Genomic DNA, 18,448 nt, shown 5'->3' with positions numbered 1-18,448 from the left:
TCGAGAAACGCAATTGTAAGCTAAAATTCTTATATTATAGTAATATTCAATCATTTGCCTTCATTTTGCAACAAATTGGACGTCTCTAGCACAATATTTCGATTTATGGTGAATTTATGAAAAAACTTTTTCCTTACGTTCGTGCGATAACTTCCGATAAATTTTTTCGTGCGATTGTCCTAATGTTTGCACCCTTTTAAATTTGCCGTTACATAAAGTTTTATATATGGAAATGTGCGCAATTTCATGCACAATACAACAAAAAACAACCCATGGTTGTAGCTTTTATCAGTTTCGAAATATTTTCATATAAATAACGTTAAGTGCAAAATTTTAAACTTTCGGTCAACTTTGACTCTACCGAAATGGTCGAAAAACGCAATTGTAAGCTAAAACACTTATATTCTAGTAATATTCAATCATTTACCTTCATTTTGAAACGACTTGGAAGTCTCTAGCACAATATGTCGATTTATGGTGAATTTATGAAAAAAAAAAAAATTTTCCTTACGTTCGTGCGGTAACTCTTCCGAAAAAATCAGAATTTTTTTGTGCGATTGTCGAAATGTTTGCACCATTTAAAATTAGCTGTTACATAAAGTTTTATATATGAAAATGTGCGCAATTTCATGTAGAATACAACTAAAAATGATTGAAGGTTGTAGCTTTTCTCTTTTTTCGAAATATTTGCATATAAATCACGATAAATAGAAAAAAAACCACGTTCGGTCAAATTTGACTCTACCGAAATAGTTGAAAAACGCAATTGTAAGCTAAAACTCTTACGGCCTAGTAATATTCCGTCATTTTTCTTCATTTTGAAACAAATTTGAAGTCTCTAGAACAATATTGTGATTTATGGTGAATTTTTGAAAAATATATTTACCTTCACTCCGCGCGCCGATTCGCGGCCGCAAGTCTCCGAAATACGTACATCGCATTATCCTAATATTTGCTCCTTTTCATATAAGCCTTTTTATAGAGTTTCATATATCAAAATGTGCGCAAATTCATGAAAAATACAATAAAAAATAATTGAAGGTTGTAGCTTTTTCCATCTCCGAAATATGTGCATATAAAAAAATATATATATATAAAAATTTCGACATTCGGTCAAATTTAACTCGTCTGAAATGGTCGAAATCTGCAATTCTAATCTAAAACTCTTACAGTATCGTAATATTCAATCATTTGTCTTAATTTTTAAACAAATTGGAAGTCTCTAGAACAATATTTGGAATTACGGTGAATTTTTGAAAATAACATTTTTTTACGTCCGCGCATTACGAATTCGTACATCATTTTGTGATAATATTTTTCCGGTGTTGCTTTTATTGTTTTACTATGTATTATATATCAAAAGGATTGCAATTTAGTGTACAATACAACGAAAAAAAAGTAACTCGTTAGCTTTAACCGTTTTTTGCACAGCGTGATTTGAATACAATTATCTATGAATTTTTTTTTTCGCTACCATATATCGCATTATTTACATATGATAATGATATCATTTTTCATTTCTGATGATTGCATACTAAACTTCAGGCAATGAAAAAAAATGAGCCAAAAATGAACTCTTAATCTTCAAAACTAAGCGCGCTGTGATTTTTTGAAAAAATTATTTTTTCCGCTTCCACGCTCACTCCAAACCGGCTCCCGCATACAGGAGAGGTTTTGATTTTTAGGGCTTCGGCGTAAGAGGGTTAATTTGAAATTCAAGCTTCCAAAGAAGATGGTGTTCATTAGGAAGAAGTAAGACAAGGTAAAGGGGAAATACAGAAAGGAGAAACCCCACTTATTAAAAAGACAAAATAAATTTAATAAATTGACAAATACATAGATGAAAATGTATTAAAGTGCAAGAAGAATAGTACTATTAGGGTATTAATGTTTAGCATCTTTGGTTGAACTTCTGGGAGGCTGTTCCAGAGTTGCCGTTTTGAGGAATTTCGTCTATTAGTGTGGCTTTTTGGTGACATCTGGCAACCTTCCGTGGCTTTTCCGACCACAGGCCACGGCACTGAAGGAAACAATTTTTCACTTTGCTTTTTATATTTTATTATGAAATTAAAGATATAAAACACACCCTGCTTATTTATACAAATGAATTTTATGGAAATCCTTTATTTTTCTTTGTCAAAAATTCTATATATTAAGCTAGTGACGTGTAGTTTTCTAACATCACGGAAAATAATTCTACATCGGAAAATACTCATTCTAACCATTAAATCATGAATAACAAAAAAAATCAGATGAACTGCCTATGGTAACACTGCTAAAAGCCAATGTTGTGAAGAAAAAATGGCATCACTGGGCTGTTCCCCTGTCTAACGGTCAGCAGTCAACCTCAGAGACATTTTATATCTCCTTTGACCAGAAGAAAGGAAAGTCATAAAAGCAATAAAAATCCCTGTACAAAATTCACATAGCTGATATGGGCATGATATTCAGCATCATTATTATTGTTATTCAATCTTTTGTTTACAAGCTTAGATCAATCTGTTCGTATTGAATTTAAAATTACCCTAAAGTTAACAAAGGTGTAGTTCTATAGTGATTTCAAGGTAAACATTATTTTAGTACTATTTACCATGCTAGCTTTTTTTCTCTGGTATATTTAGAACCTATTTATACTAGAAAAGTGAGCAGCAGGATCCTTTTCACCGGGTGACACAGGTCTCTCCCCAGAAATAGATTTTTCCTTCGTCAAAATCCCTTTTATAGGTAGTTGTTGTATTAGCAATATGAAGCATACATATATACCATAGTACATATGAAAAATGTATCAAAATAGTCTCATGCATGCTTTTAAAAATTGCAGATTGAACTTGACCTTCTTCGTACACTTCCAAACAACCGACATTATGAGTCCTTTCATTCAGATGGCATTGCAAGGCTAAGGAGAGTTCTTTTGGCATTTTCACGCCATAATCTTCAAGTTGGGTACTGTCAGGTATGACTCGTATATTTAAGATGTAGTATTTATAAATGTATTGTGAAGTTCATTATGTACTTGATATAATTATTGTACAGGCAGTCCCCGGTTGTTGGCGGGGGTTCTGTTCTGCTGGCGAAACAATAAGCAAAAAAATCACCAATAACCAGGTATTGGCACCAGTAACCAGGTATCAATGCCAGTAACCAGATATCTGTGCCTTTGTTAGGTATGTATTGGCACTAATACCTAATTATCGGTGATGATAAGTGGAAATTGGCACATGTCAACGCCGAAAATCACCAGTTGTTGTCGCATTCATACATCAAAAAAGCAGATTGCCAATAACCAAGCCTGCTGATAATTGGGGACTGCCTATACTTGATTACATTTTATAGCAATTAAACAGTAGTGTGTAAATCATCATAAACATTTTTATAGGGTTAGATATGAAGTGAGTTCTCTCACCACTCTTCTGCCCTGTGGTCTTTTTCTGCCTGAACTTCTGTTAGGTCTCTATCCATGTCTCATGATTTCCTCACTCTTCCTACAGGTATTCTTGTTACTTCCATAACTATGTACTTCTTTTCTGATAAACTACTCTTCATTCTCATCACATTCCAATCTCCGAGATTTTCTTTTTCCAGTTTCTTGATACAGCATTTCTCAACCCATTCCTTTTTCATGATATGTTATTTCTGTTGTACTCCAGCCTTGAATTTTAGCATTACGTATATGGTGACATCTTTTCAAGATCTTGAATATCATTGTCAGGCACCATGTTTCTACTGCATTTGCTAAATGAGACATTACTCTGTACCAGTAGTCTAACTATCTCTCTCTAACTCATTCATGCTGCAGCTACTCTTTCTCTACTGCTTTCTTAACTCCTGCTTCACATTCTAGTGCGTTCCTCTTCTATGACCTGCTCATAAATTTTTTTTTTTGCTTACATTGATTTTTAATCCTTTCCCCATTTCTTTTCCATCTTTTAATCATGTCCATCCACTGTGAGTATCAGGTCATCAGCATAAAGCAGCTCTAAGGGGCCCATTTTCTGCACTTATTGTAGCTGCTTCAATTATTAAGATAAACAGGAAAGGACATAGTGCTGACGAGTGATATATCTCTTCTTCTGTATGTGGTACTTTTCTTGGACCTTATAAAGGACTGCTGCTGCTGTTGTTTTCTCTGGCAAGAAGTCAAACTGACAATTATTGATTTTACCAATTTTCCGTAGCTCTCATTATTAACACGGGAAGTGTGATTATTCATCATATTTAGATTTAATACATAGAACTCTATATATAACAGGTGTATGTATGTGCTATATCAACAAGAAGTGAACCACACTTTAGTGGTAGATTTCTTTATTTGACAGCACTTTTTCTTGCTTAGGTCTTAGTATGCATTTCATATGTATGACAACTGTTTTCACAGTGAGTACATCTTCTAGGACAAGTAGATATTTGCATATCTGACATTGACAACCTTTTTAGTGCTAGCGCTCTAAGTATGTAGTAATCATGTCTTGTTACAAATGCCTTGTGACTTTTACTTTTCATCTGTTCCCAATCTCTTCCCACTTGTCTGCCTAACATCTTAACTTCATTCAGTCTCCATTTGCACCTCTTATTTAGGAACAGATCATTCAAGTCATCCATATGAGAGCCTTAGAGTTCAGGAATGCCACTTGTTTGGTTTTGAATCTGTTGTATAATGATAATAATGATGAGTGCCAAACTAGGACTTTGCTCATATGCGGAACAAACCTTCGGTCTTAACAATATGGTATTTCCAAGCACAGCTGGTAAACCGGTCAATACAATTGGAGATTGTAAGCAAGGAATCTGTGCGATCTTGCAATGCCTGCGCATATAAGGTGAGATCTGGTCAAAGGCCATGTCTAACCTCATGGTACCCAGTCTATTCCTAACCGCCTTGGAGAATAGACGCTTGGGCTTTACTCTCCTCCCAAGCCGGTTGTGTTCCGCCCATGTTCTTTCTTTCCAGTGTGATTGAGTGTTTGTGTTTTGGATCAAGGCTTCCTCTGGAACTACTCATCCTTGTCAACGTATGTGTCCAGGCGTCCGAGGATTTCCTTGCTCGAGGTTTTTAGCATCTGTGGTAATGGACCTGCACACCACCTGCAGTAGGTGCAGAGCTAACTTTTGTACTAGAACGAATCCTTGTTTGGAGTGTTTTGCCTGGCTTAAGGCTCAGTGGAAGCTGTTTTACAGGAAGAAGAAGCATTGGAGAGTTTCTACTCTTCCTACTTGGGAAGGCTTTGCTTCTCCTACTGGTAACGAGTCATCGGCTCCTTCTCCTTTGTAGCTAATCCTGTTGTTCCTGTGTCTTCTTCCTTTTCTTCCCTTGCTTTGTCTATGGATGTATCAGGAGTGCTACAGGCTGATGTTTTGTGTAATGTTACCTCTTCTCCTTCAGGCTCCAATGCTTGTCCTGAGGGTGGGGGCCTTCCTCATCACAATCTTGTCTTTCAGATTCGGAGTTTTCCAAAATGGCGGCGGTTTGGGTATCCCTTGGGCTACGGGGTGCTCCCTCCTTGAAAGGCTTGCTGACGCATTTCATGGAGTCCCGCTTCCCCCCTCCCCAAGCTCCCGCTGTCCTTATGCCTCCTCCTGACCTCTGCTATGCTGGGTCACGTGGGCAGCCATCTTGTGAGTCAACTCCGCTAGAGTGGTCATCAACTAACTATGGTCATATGGAGAGCGTGACATCACTCCCAGCATCCTCTCAGTCCATAACATCAGTAGTAGCAGCCGCTCACCCTCCTGTCGCTGTGACGTCATCGTTGCCTGTTATGACACCATCTTCTGCGCTCGCTGATCCGTCAGAGGCCTTGTTTCAGGAGGTCTTCAAGCGGCTGAACTCTGTTTTGGATGAGAGGTTATCGGCATTCGCTGTGAAGGAGACTGTGCAAAAGTGGAAGGCTTCGCCTCCTCCCCCTACCGCAAAGAGATCTCGGGGAGAAGTCTCTTCTTCTTCTTCGTCTTCATCTTCTCATACTTCATCAATTCGTTCATCATCGCATCAGACGTTGGAGAGTTATGGACATTGTGATTTCTCCTTCTCTGAGCAGAGGGAGTGGTTTGCTTTCTCCTCCTCGCGTCTGTGTTTCTCCTCTTGTCCGTGATCGTCCTGCCAAGAGAAGCTCTTCTCCTGCCTCTACATCTTGGACTAACATTCGAGATTCTGGCAGGAGTTCCTGCAGGAAGGAGTCTTCCTCATTGTCTCCGATCAACAAAGTTGCCTCTGTTCAGGCTAGTATCCTGACATCGTCGTCTATTCATGCTTGCGTACCTACACTTGGATGTGTTCGTGACTGTAGGAGTGTTGAGCCGTCGTCGTCTGTACATGATCGAAGCTGCAGCCTACTTGTACATGCGGATGTGGTTGAAATTGCTCCCACATCCTCTTCATCAGCTCCTGTGTGTTGTCGTAAAGATGATAAGGCTCCAATCAAGAAGTCTAAGGTTGCAGAAGTGGAGGTGCTACAGGACAAAGAAGTAACCCAAGGACAGGTTACTCATTCTCCTGGGAGGATGCTTGTCCCCGAGGCTCGTTCTTCTCCGAAGAACTCCCTTCGTTCTCATTCGGTGTCTCGTGACAGTGCACGGTCGATGTCTCGCGGTCTCAAGATTATGTACACTGTCCCTCATGCGAATGTGTACACATTTCGCCTGACATACATGTACGTGATCGCTTCGCCGATGTTGTTCCTGATTTGTTACACGAATCTGGTAGGAGTTTGAGTAGGAATCGGTCCTTGGTGTTTCTGTTGGTGGACAACCAACAACCTTCGGTAGCTGGTTCTTCAAGTGTGAGGGATGTCTCTCCGGCCCTGGAAGTTAGATCCTCCAGAGAATCGTCGATCGAACCAACTTCTCGTCGTCGGTTTCCTTTACTGGAGCAGGAGGAGGAAGAAAGTCAGGAGTTTATGTCTTCCTTTTCGAAAGTTGTTGAACTCATTCGTGGGGTCAACAACCTGGAGTGTAGGACTCAGACTCAGTTGTCTGTTACCCCTACAAGTTTGGAGGCCTTACTGGGATCCAGCCATAACCCAAGATCTTCTTTTGAACTTCCTCTGTCAGGCCATGCTCAGTCTGTCTTACAGCATGTGAATGCATTGGTGTCAGTTTGGGATGGTTCTCTTCATTTGAGGAGGTCGTCTAAGTTTCTTCCTCCTCCTCTCATGTGGCATAGGAAATATTATTCAACGAATTCAGTCCGTCTGATGCCTCGTCACCTAAACCCAGACGTTATTCGTCTCAGACCTGGTTTAACCTTGGAGCAGGTTAGATCCAAAAGCCCTTCTCTGTCATCTCAGGAAACTCTGGCTATGGAATCTACAGCAGCTTCCATTTTTCAGACAGTCTCCTGGTTAGACTTGTGGTCAACAGCGATAGCCAGGATTGCGTCTGATATGTCGGTGGAGGGGTTAGTGAGTGCATCTTTCCTTGTTAGTCTATTGCAATCTGGGGGTAAGGCATTCTCCTATGTGTCCCACCTTAGTGCTAACCTTTGGGCTAATCTTCTTCTAGCTAGGAGAGATGCAGCATTGTCCAAGTTGGCTGCCTCAATGGACTCTGAGTCTTTGTTGGCACTCCGAAATGGGGATCTCTTGGAGTCTCAATTCCTCTTCCCTACAATGGAGTTGGAGAACGCGATGGATAGACGAAAAGCCGATACCAAGGACAGATTGGTTCACCAAGCTGTGTCATAGTCGGAGACATGTTTACGTCGTCCCCCTCTTCCTTCTCCTCAGAGACAGGTAAGGAGACCCTCTCCAGTCAAACCCCCTAGGGGCTCTGCTTTGGCTAGGATCTCTTGGGCCTCATCTCAGGCTAAGGCTGGTAAACAGCGTCCCTTTCAGTCCTGTTCCTTCAAGTCAGGGAGGAGAGCTAGAGGAAGAGGCAGAGGTGGCCGTCAATAGTACGGAGGGCCTCTCCCTCTCTGGCTGGCCAGTGAGCTAGTGGTGAGACTATGGGGCGGAGAAGTGGGTAGTATCTGTTCTATGGGTGTGATATCTGTTACTGTTCAACTTCTCTCCCCTTCTCTCGGACAGTCTATTGCTCTGTCAGACGTACCCTTATAATCACCAAAGTTCTTAGCTCTTCGGGATGAAGTGATGAAGATGCTGGACAAAGGAGTGATAGAGGAAGTAATTCGTCCTTCCCCAGTTTTTTACAGTTCCTTTTGCCTCATATTAACCCTCTTACGCCGAAGCGATAAACAAAAAAATGTCTCCCGTGTGCCGGAGGAGTTTCAGAGTGAGCGCGGAAGCGGAAAAAAAGGATTTTGACGTAGGAAAAATCTATTTCTGGGCGATTGGTTCGTGTCGCCCAGTGAAATAATCCTTTAGTTCATTATTTCTTAGGTAAATGAGCTAACAAATACCAGAGAATAAACAAAATAAAGAAGAGGTCAGTATAACTGACTCGCTCACCCAAAATAAAAGGGTGTCGGTATGGTAACTAGGGCGAGTGAGACCACTACCACGAACTTCTTGCCAATTAGAAATTTCCCACAACAAACTCCCTCAACGAGAGAGCCGACCCACAGAGCGGGGCGGCAACTACTACTACTGCAACCCACGCTTAGGTGACTGCCGCGCCTCTGGTGGCCATCCTGAAGTTAGCAATCAATCTTGGGCGAAGGGTTGGGAAGAGGAGGTATTTCACTGGGCGTCACGAACCAATCGCCCAGAAATAGATTTTTCCTACGTCAAAATCCTTTTTCTGGGCTCAGTTCGTGTCGCTGTGTGAAATAGTACCAGAGAAATAGCACAAGATTGAAGAAGTACAGAGGGTCTCAATAAAACTAAAAACTTAACTAAAATACTATAATTGAAATAAAATTGGAATATTCATACAGTCTTCAGACAATTTCTGAATAAGGGATAACAAAAATAAATGTAACTTATAGCTATAAAATATTTACAAAAGTGTTTAAACAAGTTACAAGTATGAATATGTAAATTAACATGTGTGTGGGAAAATAACATAAAACAACACACTTAATGAATTCATATATACAAAGCCATAAGGCAACAAACCATTGTTAAATGAGAGTGTGGAACCCTAGCATAAAAATAAGGGGACCACACTCATAATGATAAAAGGGATTTTGACGAAGGAAAAATCTATTTCTGGGTGATTGGCTCGTGTCGCCCTATGAAAGTATCCTTAATATCATTCTTTCTAGGTAAAATTAGCCTAAAATTACCAGAGAAAAACAAAATTAAGAAAATGTCAGTAAAACTGACTCGCTCACTCTTAAAAAGAAGTGTCGGTATGATAATAGGGGCGAGTGTGGAACACTACCACGAGACAAACACCAATTAGAACTTCCTATCCGAATCCCCCCAAGAGAGAGCTGATACCAACGGGCGATGCAGCCTCTACTACTACTACTAGAGGACGCCACGGACAGCAGCGCCCCTAGCGGTCATCCTTAATTAAAACAGTTAAATACATCTTGTCCTGCAAGGGGGGGAAAACAAACCATAAAAAAGGGGGGGTTTCATAGGGCGACACGAGCCAATCACCCAGAAATAGATTTTTCCTTCGTCAAAATCCCTTTTCTGGGCTCAGCTCGTGTCGGCCTATGAAAGAGTACCAGAGAAACAGACAAGATGGGAAAAAAGGGAACAATGAAAAACAATTTAAAATGATGGATATAATATAAGTAAATCAATTACAGCATACAAATTAAGCACTTAAACTAACTTATATTAAACAGCAAAATAATAGAACGTTAGTAATCTTAAAGTACTTAAAAGGTAATTACAGAAAATTACAGAGATGCATGTAAAATGAGGAAAAAGGGAGATTTACTTAACACAATTATAAAATATACAAACTCATGTGTCCTACCCTAGCACAAAAATAAGGGTAGGTACACTGAAATCCATCATCAATACAATATTCCAAAATATATACAAACACATTGTGACTGAAGTTCATCATAAGTATAAAATGGTGAATATATACAAAGATATTGTGTCCTACCCTAGCATAAAAATAAGGGTAGGTACACTGAAGCACATTAATAGTACAAGTGTGGATGTCCCTAGCAAAAAAATAAGGGACAATCCACTATATGATACAACGGCTAAGGCTATGATGTTGGGTAGCCTGACGATAGGGTGAGGCATGTTGGCTGATGTAGGTAGAAAGGAGACCTGGATCTATACTACAACTACTAAGCAGTATCAGGGGAAACTATGTTTCCCGCTGCTACTGCTGAAAACTTTAAAGATTCCAAGGACTTTAAATAATGCCGTTTAAAGACTGTCGGGGATTTCCATCCAGTATACTTTCTAAGATCCTCAAAGTTCATATGTTGGAAATAATTAATTGAGGTGGCTACTCCCCTGATATCATGTGCTTTTGGGAATGACTCAGGGTTGGCTTGTTTAATGAAGTAAAGGATTTGTTGTCTAATGCCTTTAACTGATAAAGTACCACCTTTTTCTCTCATGAAGAGAGCACCTGAGGATCTAGAAGAAGTACGAGATAGAAAAGCTCTAAGAGTTGATACTGGGCAGAGAGAAGGATCCTGTGGAAGTGGGATAACCTTCCAAGGAGCCCACCTTGCAAGAGGATCTTCATTTTTGGCTAAGAAGCTACGATCCGGAGCAAGTAGAACTTCTCCTGATGGGAGGAATTCCACATGACCCGCATCTCTGGATAGAGCCGACAGTTCTGAAATTCTAGCTCCTGAGGCTAGGCTTAATAAGAATAATGTCTTCCTCAGGAGCATTATGAATGTACAAGATGAGTTGTCAGTATCTGAAGCTAGTTTAAGGACATCATTTAAGAACCATGAAACTGTAGTAGGCCTCTGAGAAGGTCTAAGTCTAGCACAGGCTTTAGGGATAGATGTGAAGTAAGATTCAGTCAAATCTATCTGAAAACCTACTTGAAAGATTTTCTTCAAAGCCGATTTATGAGTGGTAATCGTGCTAGCTGCTAACCTTTTTCAACAAGGATCTGAAAAAGGATATAGCCAAATTAACTGTCATGGTTGTAGTGTTCGATTCTCTCAAGAAAGATGCTAATTTTTTAACAGCTGAGTCATATTGTCTAATGGTTGACTCTCTCTTATCTGATTCTAGGAAGAGAATATTCTGTGGATCAATATTAGCATCTTTATTAGCCGCAAACTTCATGAAGTCCATAAAGTTAGGGTCTGGAGAGTTCCTGAGGAAGCGAACACAGTCCTCATTTGTACTGATTGTGATAGTTTGGGATTGGGGATCCGTTGAGGTCGGAGACCCAATTCCAAAAGAAGAGGATACCAGTTGCTCTTGGGCCAGTCCGGTGCAATCAGAGCTACTATCCCTTTGAAAGACCTTAGTTTGTCTAGGACTTTCAAGAGAAGATTCACTGGAGGAAGAACATAAATTCTCCTCCACTGATTCCAATCCAACGACAGGGCGTCCGTGGCATAAGCCAGAGGGTCCAGGTTGGGGGCCACATAGCAAGGGAGCTTGTGGTTCGCTTGTGAGGCGAAGAGATCCACTTGGAGACCTGGGACTCTCCGGCTTACCCACTGGAATGACCCGACGTCCAGAGACCACTCTGATTCCAGAGGAACTGACCGGGACAGGGCGTCTGCTATCACATTTCTTACTCCTGCCAGGTGAGTGGCAGACAGATGCCATTTGTGTTTGTTTGCTAATGCAAAGATGGCTATCATGACATGGTTCACATGCTTGGATTTGGACCCTCCTCTGTTGATGCAATGAACTACCACTGCACTGTCCAAAACTAGCCTTAGATGAGACTTCTTCGGGGGAAGCAGTCTCTTCAGAGTAAGAAATACTGCCATTGCTTCCAACACGTTTATGTGGAGCTGGCGGAATTGAACTGACCAAGTCCCCTGAACTTGTTTGAACTGAGAGTATCCCCCCCACCCGGACAGGGATGCATCCGTGTGAATGGTTAACACTGGGAGGGGATATTGAAGGGGTACTTTCTTGGCTAAGTTCTTTACTTTTGACCAAGGCCGTAGTTGGTTGCGGAGGATCTGAGGAATTACTGACAACTTGTCTCGATATTTGGAGTTTGCCTTTGACCGCCAAATTCGATTTATATCTTTCAGCCTTGCTTTCAGAAGGATATCTGTTACCGAAGCAAACTGAAGAGACCCTAGGATTCTCTCCTGGTTTCTTCTTGACGTTTGTTTGCATTTGAGAAATTGTCTGACAGATTTTGCTATTTCCTTCCGTTTGACCACTGGAATTGATAGATTGTGGGAAGACAAATCCCATTGGATTCCTAGCCACTGAAAACGAGATTCCGGAGTAAGTCTGGATTTCGTTTTGTTTATCTGGAACCCCAGATGTTCCAGGAAGTGAACTACCTTTTTGGTAGCTTTGAGACATTCCTCGACTGTTGGTGCCCAGATCAACCAATCGTCGAGGTATGCCGCTACCATGATTCCCTGAGCTCTCAATTGTTGTACAACCACTTCTGCTATCTTTGTGAATACCCTGGGGGCTACATTCAGACCGAAGGGCATCACTTTGAATGAGAATGTCTGATTTCCTAGCCTGAATCCTAGGAATGGGCGGAAGTGCCTGGCTATAGGGATATGATAGTATGCGTCTGTAAGATCGATGGAGCATGTGACGGCTCCACGCGGAAGTAAGGTCCTTACTTGCGAGAGGGTAAGCATCTTGAACTTGTCGCAGCGAATGAAAGAGTTTAGCTTTGACAAGTCTAAGATTACCCTTCTTTTTGTTGAGCCTTTCTTTGGCACGCTGAATAAGCGACCTTGAAATTTTAGATGTTTGACTCTCGCAATAGCTCCTTTCTGAAGGAGTTCTTCCGCGTAATCTATCAATTCCTTTGACGGTATCTGATGAAATGATTTGATTGGAGGAGGATCTTTGATCCAACTCCAGCCTAATCCTTTGGACACTATGCTCTGTGCCCAATTGCTGAACCCCCACCTGTGGCGGAAGAGGAACAGCCTCCCTCCTACCTGGGGAGCCTCATTGCTGATGGGCGGGTTGGCCACCACGCCCTCCTCTGAACTGTCTACTCCTGGTACCCCTTCCTGCGCCACGCTGACGAAAGTAACCTCTCGCCCTACCTCTCGGTTGAGAGTAGCCTTGAGCCTCATATGCAGGGTTGAAGGCCGGCGAGATAGCGTAGGAAGTGGATGGTTGAGATTTTGTTGGGCACCAGGAGGATAGGTTGGTTCTGCTTAGAGTGGAAGGTTGTCCCTGTTGGGTAACTGGGACTGCCTGCACAAATTGCTGCTGTTGCTGGAGTTTTTTTATATGGCTGGAACCTCTTACCAGCCTTCTTTGGTTTCTTGCCAGCAGTGGGAACGGATTCCTGTTTCCCTCTTTGAGGAAAAAAAAAATTACCCCACCTAGCTCTAAGGCTCTGGTTGAGTCTAGCAGCTTCGTGGTGTACCTCGTTCACCGCAGACTCTGGGAAGAGATCCGCTCCCCACATGCTTGCAGCCAAGAGTCTATTAGGCTCATGCCTGATGGTGCACTCTTGTAAGACATGCTTCCGGCAGTTCCTCCTAGCCTGGAAGAAGTCAAAGGCGTCCGTTAGAACCGTCTGAAACTGAGATTTCGCCAGAATCTTGAACAGCGGTTCCGTAGCGTATGAAAGGGCAGCCATTTCTGTGATGATGAGAGAATTGAGGGACCTGCCAAACCTAGTTCGCGCATCGAACTCTGCCTGGATTAGGGAATCCGGCAGCCTAGGTAGTTTCTCACCGAACTGGTCCATGGCGCAGTCCGGTTTGAGTTTACCCAGCGTGAACGTAGCTGGCAAGTTCTCCCACAATTCTCCGAAGGCCGGGAAGAGCGGAGAAGTAGACTCCGCCTCCCTCAACTGTGGAATGGGCTCATCCTTGAGGACTGCCTGCAGGGACTTCTCCACTAATTTCGTGGCGAACGGAAGAGAAACCTCCTCTTCCGTCGCGAAAATAGTGAAGGGACTCTTGTAGGCCTGGAGCTTTGTGTTCGTACACTCCCAGTCCTCAAGGCAGTGAACCCATTCCCGCTGGGCGTGATCTCTACTATAAAGGACTGACTCCTTCGAGATCTTGTCCTCCCTCGTCAGAGCCGTTGGCGTCAGCCTAGCATATCCGATGAAAGGCTGCGTCAGACCCGGAGGGTAAAACTCGAAGTCCTCAATCCTTCGAGTTCCACACTCCGAGATAGAGATCATTCCGTCTTTAAATGGAGCGTAGGCAGCTACTCTCCATGGGTTCTCCATAGAGAAAGCTGGCAAGGAGTCATATGACGGGAGTTGCAGAATCCCCGTGCTAGATGCTGGGGAGACTGGGGGAGGAGCCTGAGCTAGCCCAGCTACTCGGTCCTCATTTTCTCTCATTCTGTTAGAGAGATCCTGGATTGACTGTCCAGATTGAGACAGAGTGTTTGATAATTGCGCAAACATCTGCTCAAATCGTGTCCCCAATGCGGAGATTTGTGAGCCTACTAGCACGCCCACCTGTTCCATCACCCCTGCTGAGAAAGTAGAGGGATCAAAGGTGCTGGTGCTTGCTACTCCTACCGGCGTAGCCGGAGTGGAAGCAGTGGAGGCGGGAGAAGGCAGTGACTCGGCGGGAGCGCGAGCCTTCTCCTTCGAAGCCTTGCTTCTGGAGCTCTTTGAATGGGAAGAGCTCGGCTTTGCCTTCACCGCATCGGCATATGAAGTCGACGACTTCTTAGCCGCAGAAGACGAAGACGACTTCCTAGAAGTCGACTTAGCTAGAGTCTTCGGTTCTCTCTTTCCCTTCTCCTTAGGAGGTACAGAGAGAGCGGGAGGGCGAACAGGGATCTCAGATCCCGTAAAGCCTTGGAAAGAAGCAGAAGAAGAAGGGACAGGGGAAGATCCAGGAGCGCTCAAGGAAAGACCTTGGGCGCCCGACATACCTACCTCAACCAACAAATCCTCCCCACCTACCGCCATAGGCTCAAGGTTAAGGTCCAGGGCAGCGACGTCCGGGACCGACTCCTGGGAGGCTACGACCCCAAATGACTGCTGGAGGTCTTGCTGGATGGAGGCTATCAGCGGGGCAGCGGACAAGGGGTCAACATAACCCGTCGACTTGCCCGCGGGGAAGATCTGGACGGCCAGCTTCCTGTCCAAAATGTAGGGCTGGCCCTTGGCGGCGTTCTTCCCGAAGCCGCCCACCCACGCTTTCAGGGTGGCGAGGGCGACTTCCCTCACACCGGAAGCCTGAAAGAAAGGTGAGATTAGCTGCCAATAGTGGAATGGGATTAACAAACTTACTACTAGAAGTTGTTAGTAAAATAATAAGTAAGCCTATAATGGACTTACCCCATCTCCCAGCTGACCGACCAGGTCGTAGCAAATGGCGCAGGCCTCGGGGTGCCAGACGATCGTCTCGTTGAACGACGTGGCACAGGGGGCGTGAGACCTGCATTCATCGTGTCCACAGGGGTCGAACAGCGTCGCGTTACACGCTGGGACCTGGCAGTTGGTAGCCTGTAAGTGAAAAAGTACATGAGTACCAAGTAAACACTTACAGCCTAACATATGCTCCGCTGGTGCCGGAGCGATAAAGTTAGATTAAACCAGAGCCCCGCCAAAATACGTGTGGTAACCAGATGGAATATGGGCTATGATTCCGCCGATGGCGGAAGCACAAAAGGCAACCAACTAGGAGTGGTGGAAATGGAAACCACGACGGAAAATGGCGGGGATGGTTGATAAAAATAATAAATAATAACACACAATTCATTGTAAAACACTGAATAATTAGGGTATATCCTTAAAATAATAATAACAAAACAACCTCTCTCCGCCCGTCTACTAGAAGAGTGCGTAGGTAAGGGGTAAGCTCCCTTCCGGTAGCGGGGGAGAGATATAAGGATATAGTAGGCAAGCAACCGACCACTCATAGTACCCACCTCGCCCGCTAGCGGAGCCAGTAACCTATAACCAAAGGTGCCCCGGCTGCGACGGAAGGCTCCTTTCGTATCGTAAGGGAGGAGGCTGAGCAACTGGGGAGGGGGAGAGGGAGGTCTCGGCGAAACACGGCGGGAGCGAGAAAGGAGGGAGGGATGGCCTACTCCTCCCCGCCTCACCAACTACCCGCATGGAGACCCCGGTACCTCATAGTGGTCGCCCTATACCCCCCGCTGGGAAGAACCCCTGGTCACCTCCGAAAGGATGAGAGAAGGCGATAGAGGTTGTCATAACAACCAAGGGGTCCCCCAGCTCCTCCCTATATCAGAAAGGGAGGGAAGGGGCAGGGTAAGGTGCTATGGAACACGTGACCGCAAGTGGCCTAGGCCGCGAGCAACACAACCGTGGTAGGGCCACGTGAACCAAGCTGTACCAATACACGGAACAAGCACCTAGGCTAGCCTAACACCCTAAATAAAATTAATACATCGAAAGGTGGAAAAGACACTTTTAGTAAAAGAGAAAGAAACCCAGGAGGAGGCAGACTGTTCCAAGAAACAGCAGCCTACTCGGAGCCAGCGATAGCCGATGTAGAGCAAGAGCCGGGATGCTGGGTCGGAAAATAATAATAGCCCTAAATACCAAGCTAAGAGAATGGTAGGAGGGCTGAACTAACTAAAACTCGATGTAAAACAATGAACGTGAAAAAGTAAGCCCATAAGTATAAGAAGTCCCAGTATGGAGGACCGGGAATTCTTACGAGGCGGCATGGCCGCCACGAGACAACCGGGGAACCGTATATGACCTATTAAGAGGAAAATACTGGTACCCGGAAGATAAAACTGTGGTAAAATATTACTTATGAGTTACTTAACTTAGCCGTGGCAATTGCAGAGCGTTCCATCGTAGAAAGTACGGATAAAATCCAATAAAGTACGAGCACAAGAAAATGGCGACTTGTCGCAAGTGCTAAAAATTAAGGATGACCGCTAGGGGCGCTGCTGTCCGTGGCGTCCTCTAGTAGTAGTAGTAGAGGCTGCATCGCCCGTTGGTATCAGCTCTCTCTTGGGGGGATTCGGATAGGAAGTTCTAATTGGTGTTTGTCTCGTGGTAGTGTTCCACACTCGCCCCTATTATCATACCGACACTTCTTTTTAAGAGTGAGCGAGTCAGTTTTACTGACATTTTCTTAATTTTGTTTTTCTCTGGTAATTTTAGGCTAATTTTACCTAGAAAGAATGATATTAAGGATACTTTCATAGGCCGACACGAGCTGAGCCCAGAAATATATACAAACATTTGTGGGTGACCCTAGCACAAAAATAAGGGACACACCACCAAGCAGTCATGAGAGCAGCTAAGGCTCGAGACGAAGTGTAGAGCAATATGGTAGGCTAGACAAAATGTTAGGTAAGGTAGGTAGAAAGGAGATCTGGATCTTCAAGTATACTACTGGGCAGAGTCAGGGGAAACTATGTGTCCCACTGCTACTGCTGAAAATTTCAGAGATTCCAAAGACTTCAAGTAGTGATGCTTAAATACTGTCGGCGATTTCCATCCAGTATACTTTTTCAAATCATCAAAGTTCATATGCTGAAAATAATTAATTGAGGTGGCCACTGCTCTGACATCGTGTGCCTTGGGGAAGGATTCAGGGTTAGCTTGCTTAATAAAGTATAGGATCTGTTGCCTAATACCTTTAATTGATAAAGTACCACCTTTTTCTCTCCTAAAGAGGGGACCCGAAGAGGATGAGGATGTCCTAGACAGAAAGGCTCGTAAGGTCGTTACTGGACAAAGAGAAAGGTCTTGGGGAAGGGGTATAACCTTCCATGGTTCCCACCTCAACAAAGGATCCTCATTTTTTGCTAAAAAGCTGCGATCCGGAGAAAGCAGAACTTCTCCTGAAGGAAGAAATTCTACATGACCCGCATCTCTGGATAGCGCCGACAGTTCTGAAATTCTAGCTCCTGAAGCCAAGCTTAATAAAAATAATGTTTTTCTTAAGAGCATTTTGAATGAACATGTCGTATTATCTGTATCTGAAGCCAGTTTTAGAACATCATTCAGAAACCATGGCACTGAAGTAGGCCTTAAAGAAGGTCTAAGTCTAGCACAAGCCTTGGGAATAGACAAAAAGTAGGAGTCTGTTAAGTCTATGTTAAAACCCAACTGAAAGATCTTCTTCAAGGCTGACTTTTTTGTCGTAATAGTGCTAGCTGCGAACCCTTTTTCAAATAAGGATCTGAAAAAGGATATAGCTGAATTGACTGTCATGATTCTGATGTCCGATTCTCTCAGGAAAGATGCCAACTTTTTAACTGCAGCGTCATACTGCCTCAAAGTTGAATCCCTTTTATCTGATTCTAAGAAGAGGATATTTTGTGGATCTATATTTGCATCCCTCTTGGCCGCAAACTTCGTGAAGTCCATAAAGTTAGGGCTTTGAGAATTCCTGAGGAAGCGAACACAGTCTTCATTTGTACCGACTGGGAGAGTCTGGGATTGGGAATCCGAAGGGGACGAAGACCCAATTCCAGCAGCAGGGGGTACCAATTGCTCTTCGGCCAGTCCTGTG

General features: G+C 43.5%; 1 protein-coding gene across 3 annotated transcripts in view; it reads left to right on the top strand.

Annotated features, from left to right (window-relative positions):
* Nucleotides 1-18,448, top strand: part of LOC135201857 (TBC1 domain family member 2B-like) — a 641,388-nt gene that overhangs the window by 282,828 nt on the left and 340,112 nt on the right. For all 3 annotated transcript variants that reach the window (XR_010311621.1, XM_064231151.1, XM_064231152.1), the window contains exon 13: nt 2,822-2,953. Coding sequence is in view for 2 of the 3 variants with exons in the window: in XM_064231151.1 (XP_064087221.1) it covers nt 2,822-2,953 (132 nt within the window). In the remaining variant the exon portion in view is untranslated. The remainder of the gene's footprint in view (nt 1-2,821; nt 2,954-18,448) is intronic.

This window comes from Macrobrachium nipponense, chromosome 28 (assembly GCF_015104395.2).
Source record: "Macrobrachium nipponense isolate FS-2020 chromosome 28, ASM1510439v2, whole genome shotgun sequence".
Classification (NCBI taxonomy): Eukaryota; Metazoa; Arthropoda; class Malacostraca; order Decapoda; family Palaemonidae; genus Macrobrachium; species Macrobrachium nipponense.
Note: the sequence above shows the minus strand (reverse complement) of the source record. Positions and strands in the feature narration are given on the sequence as shown.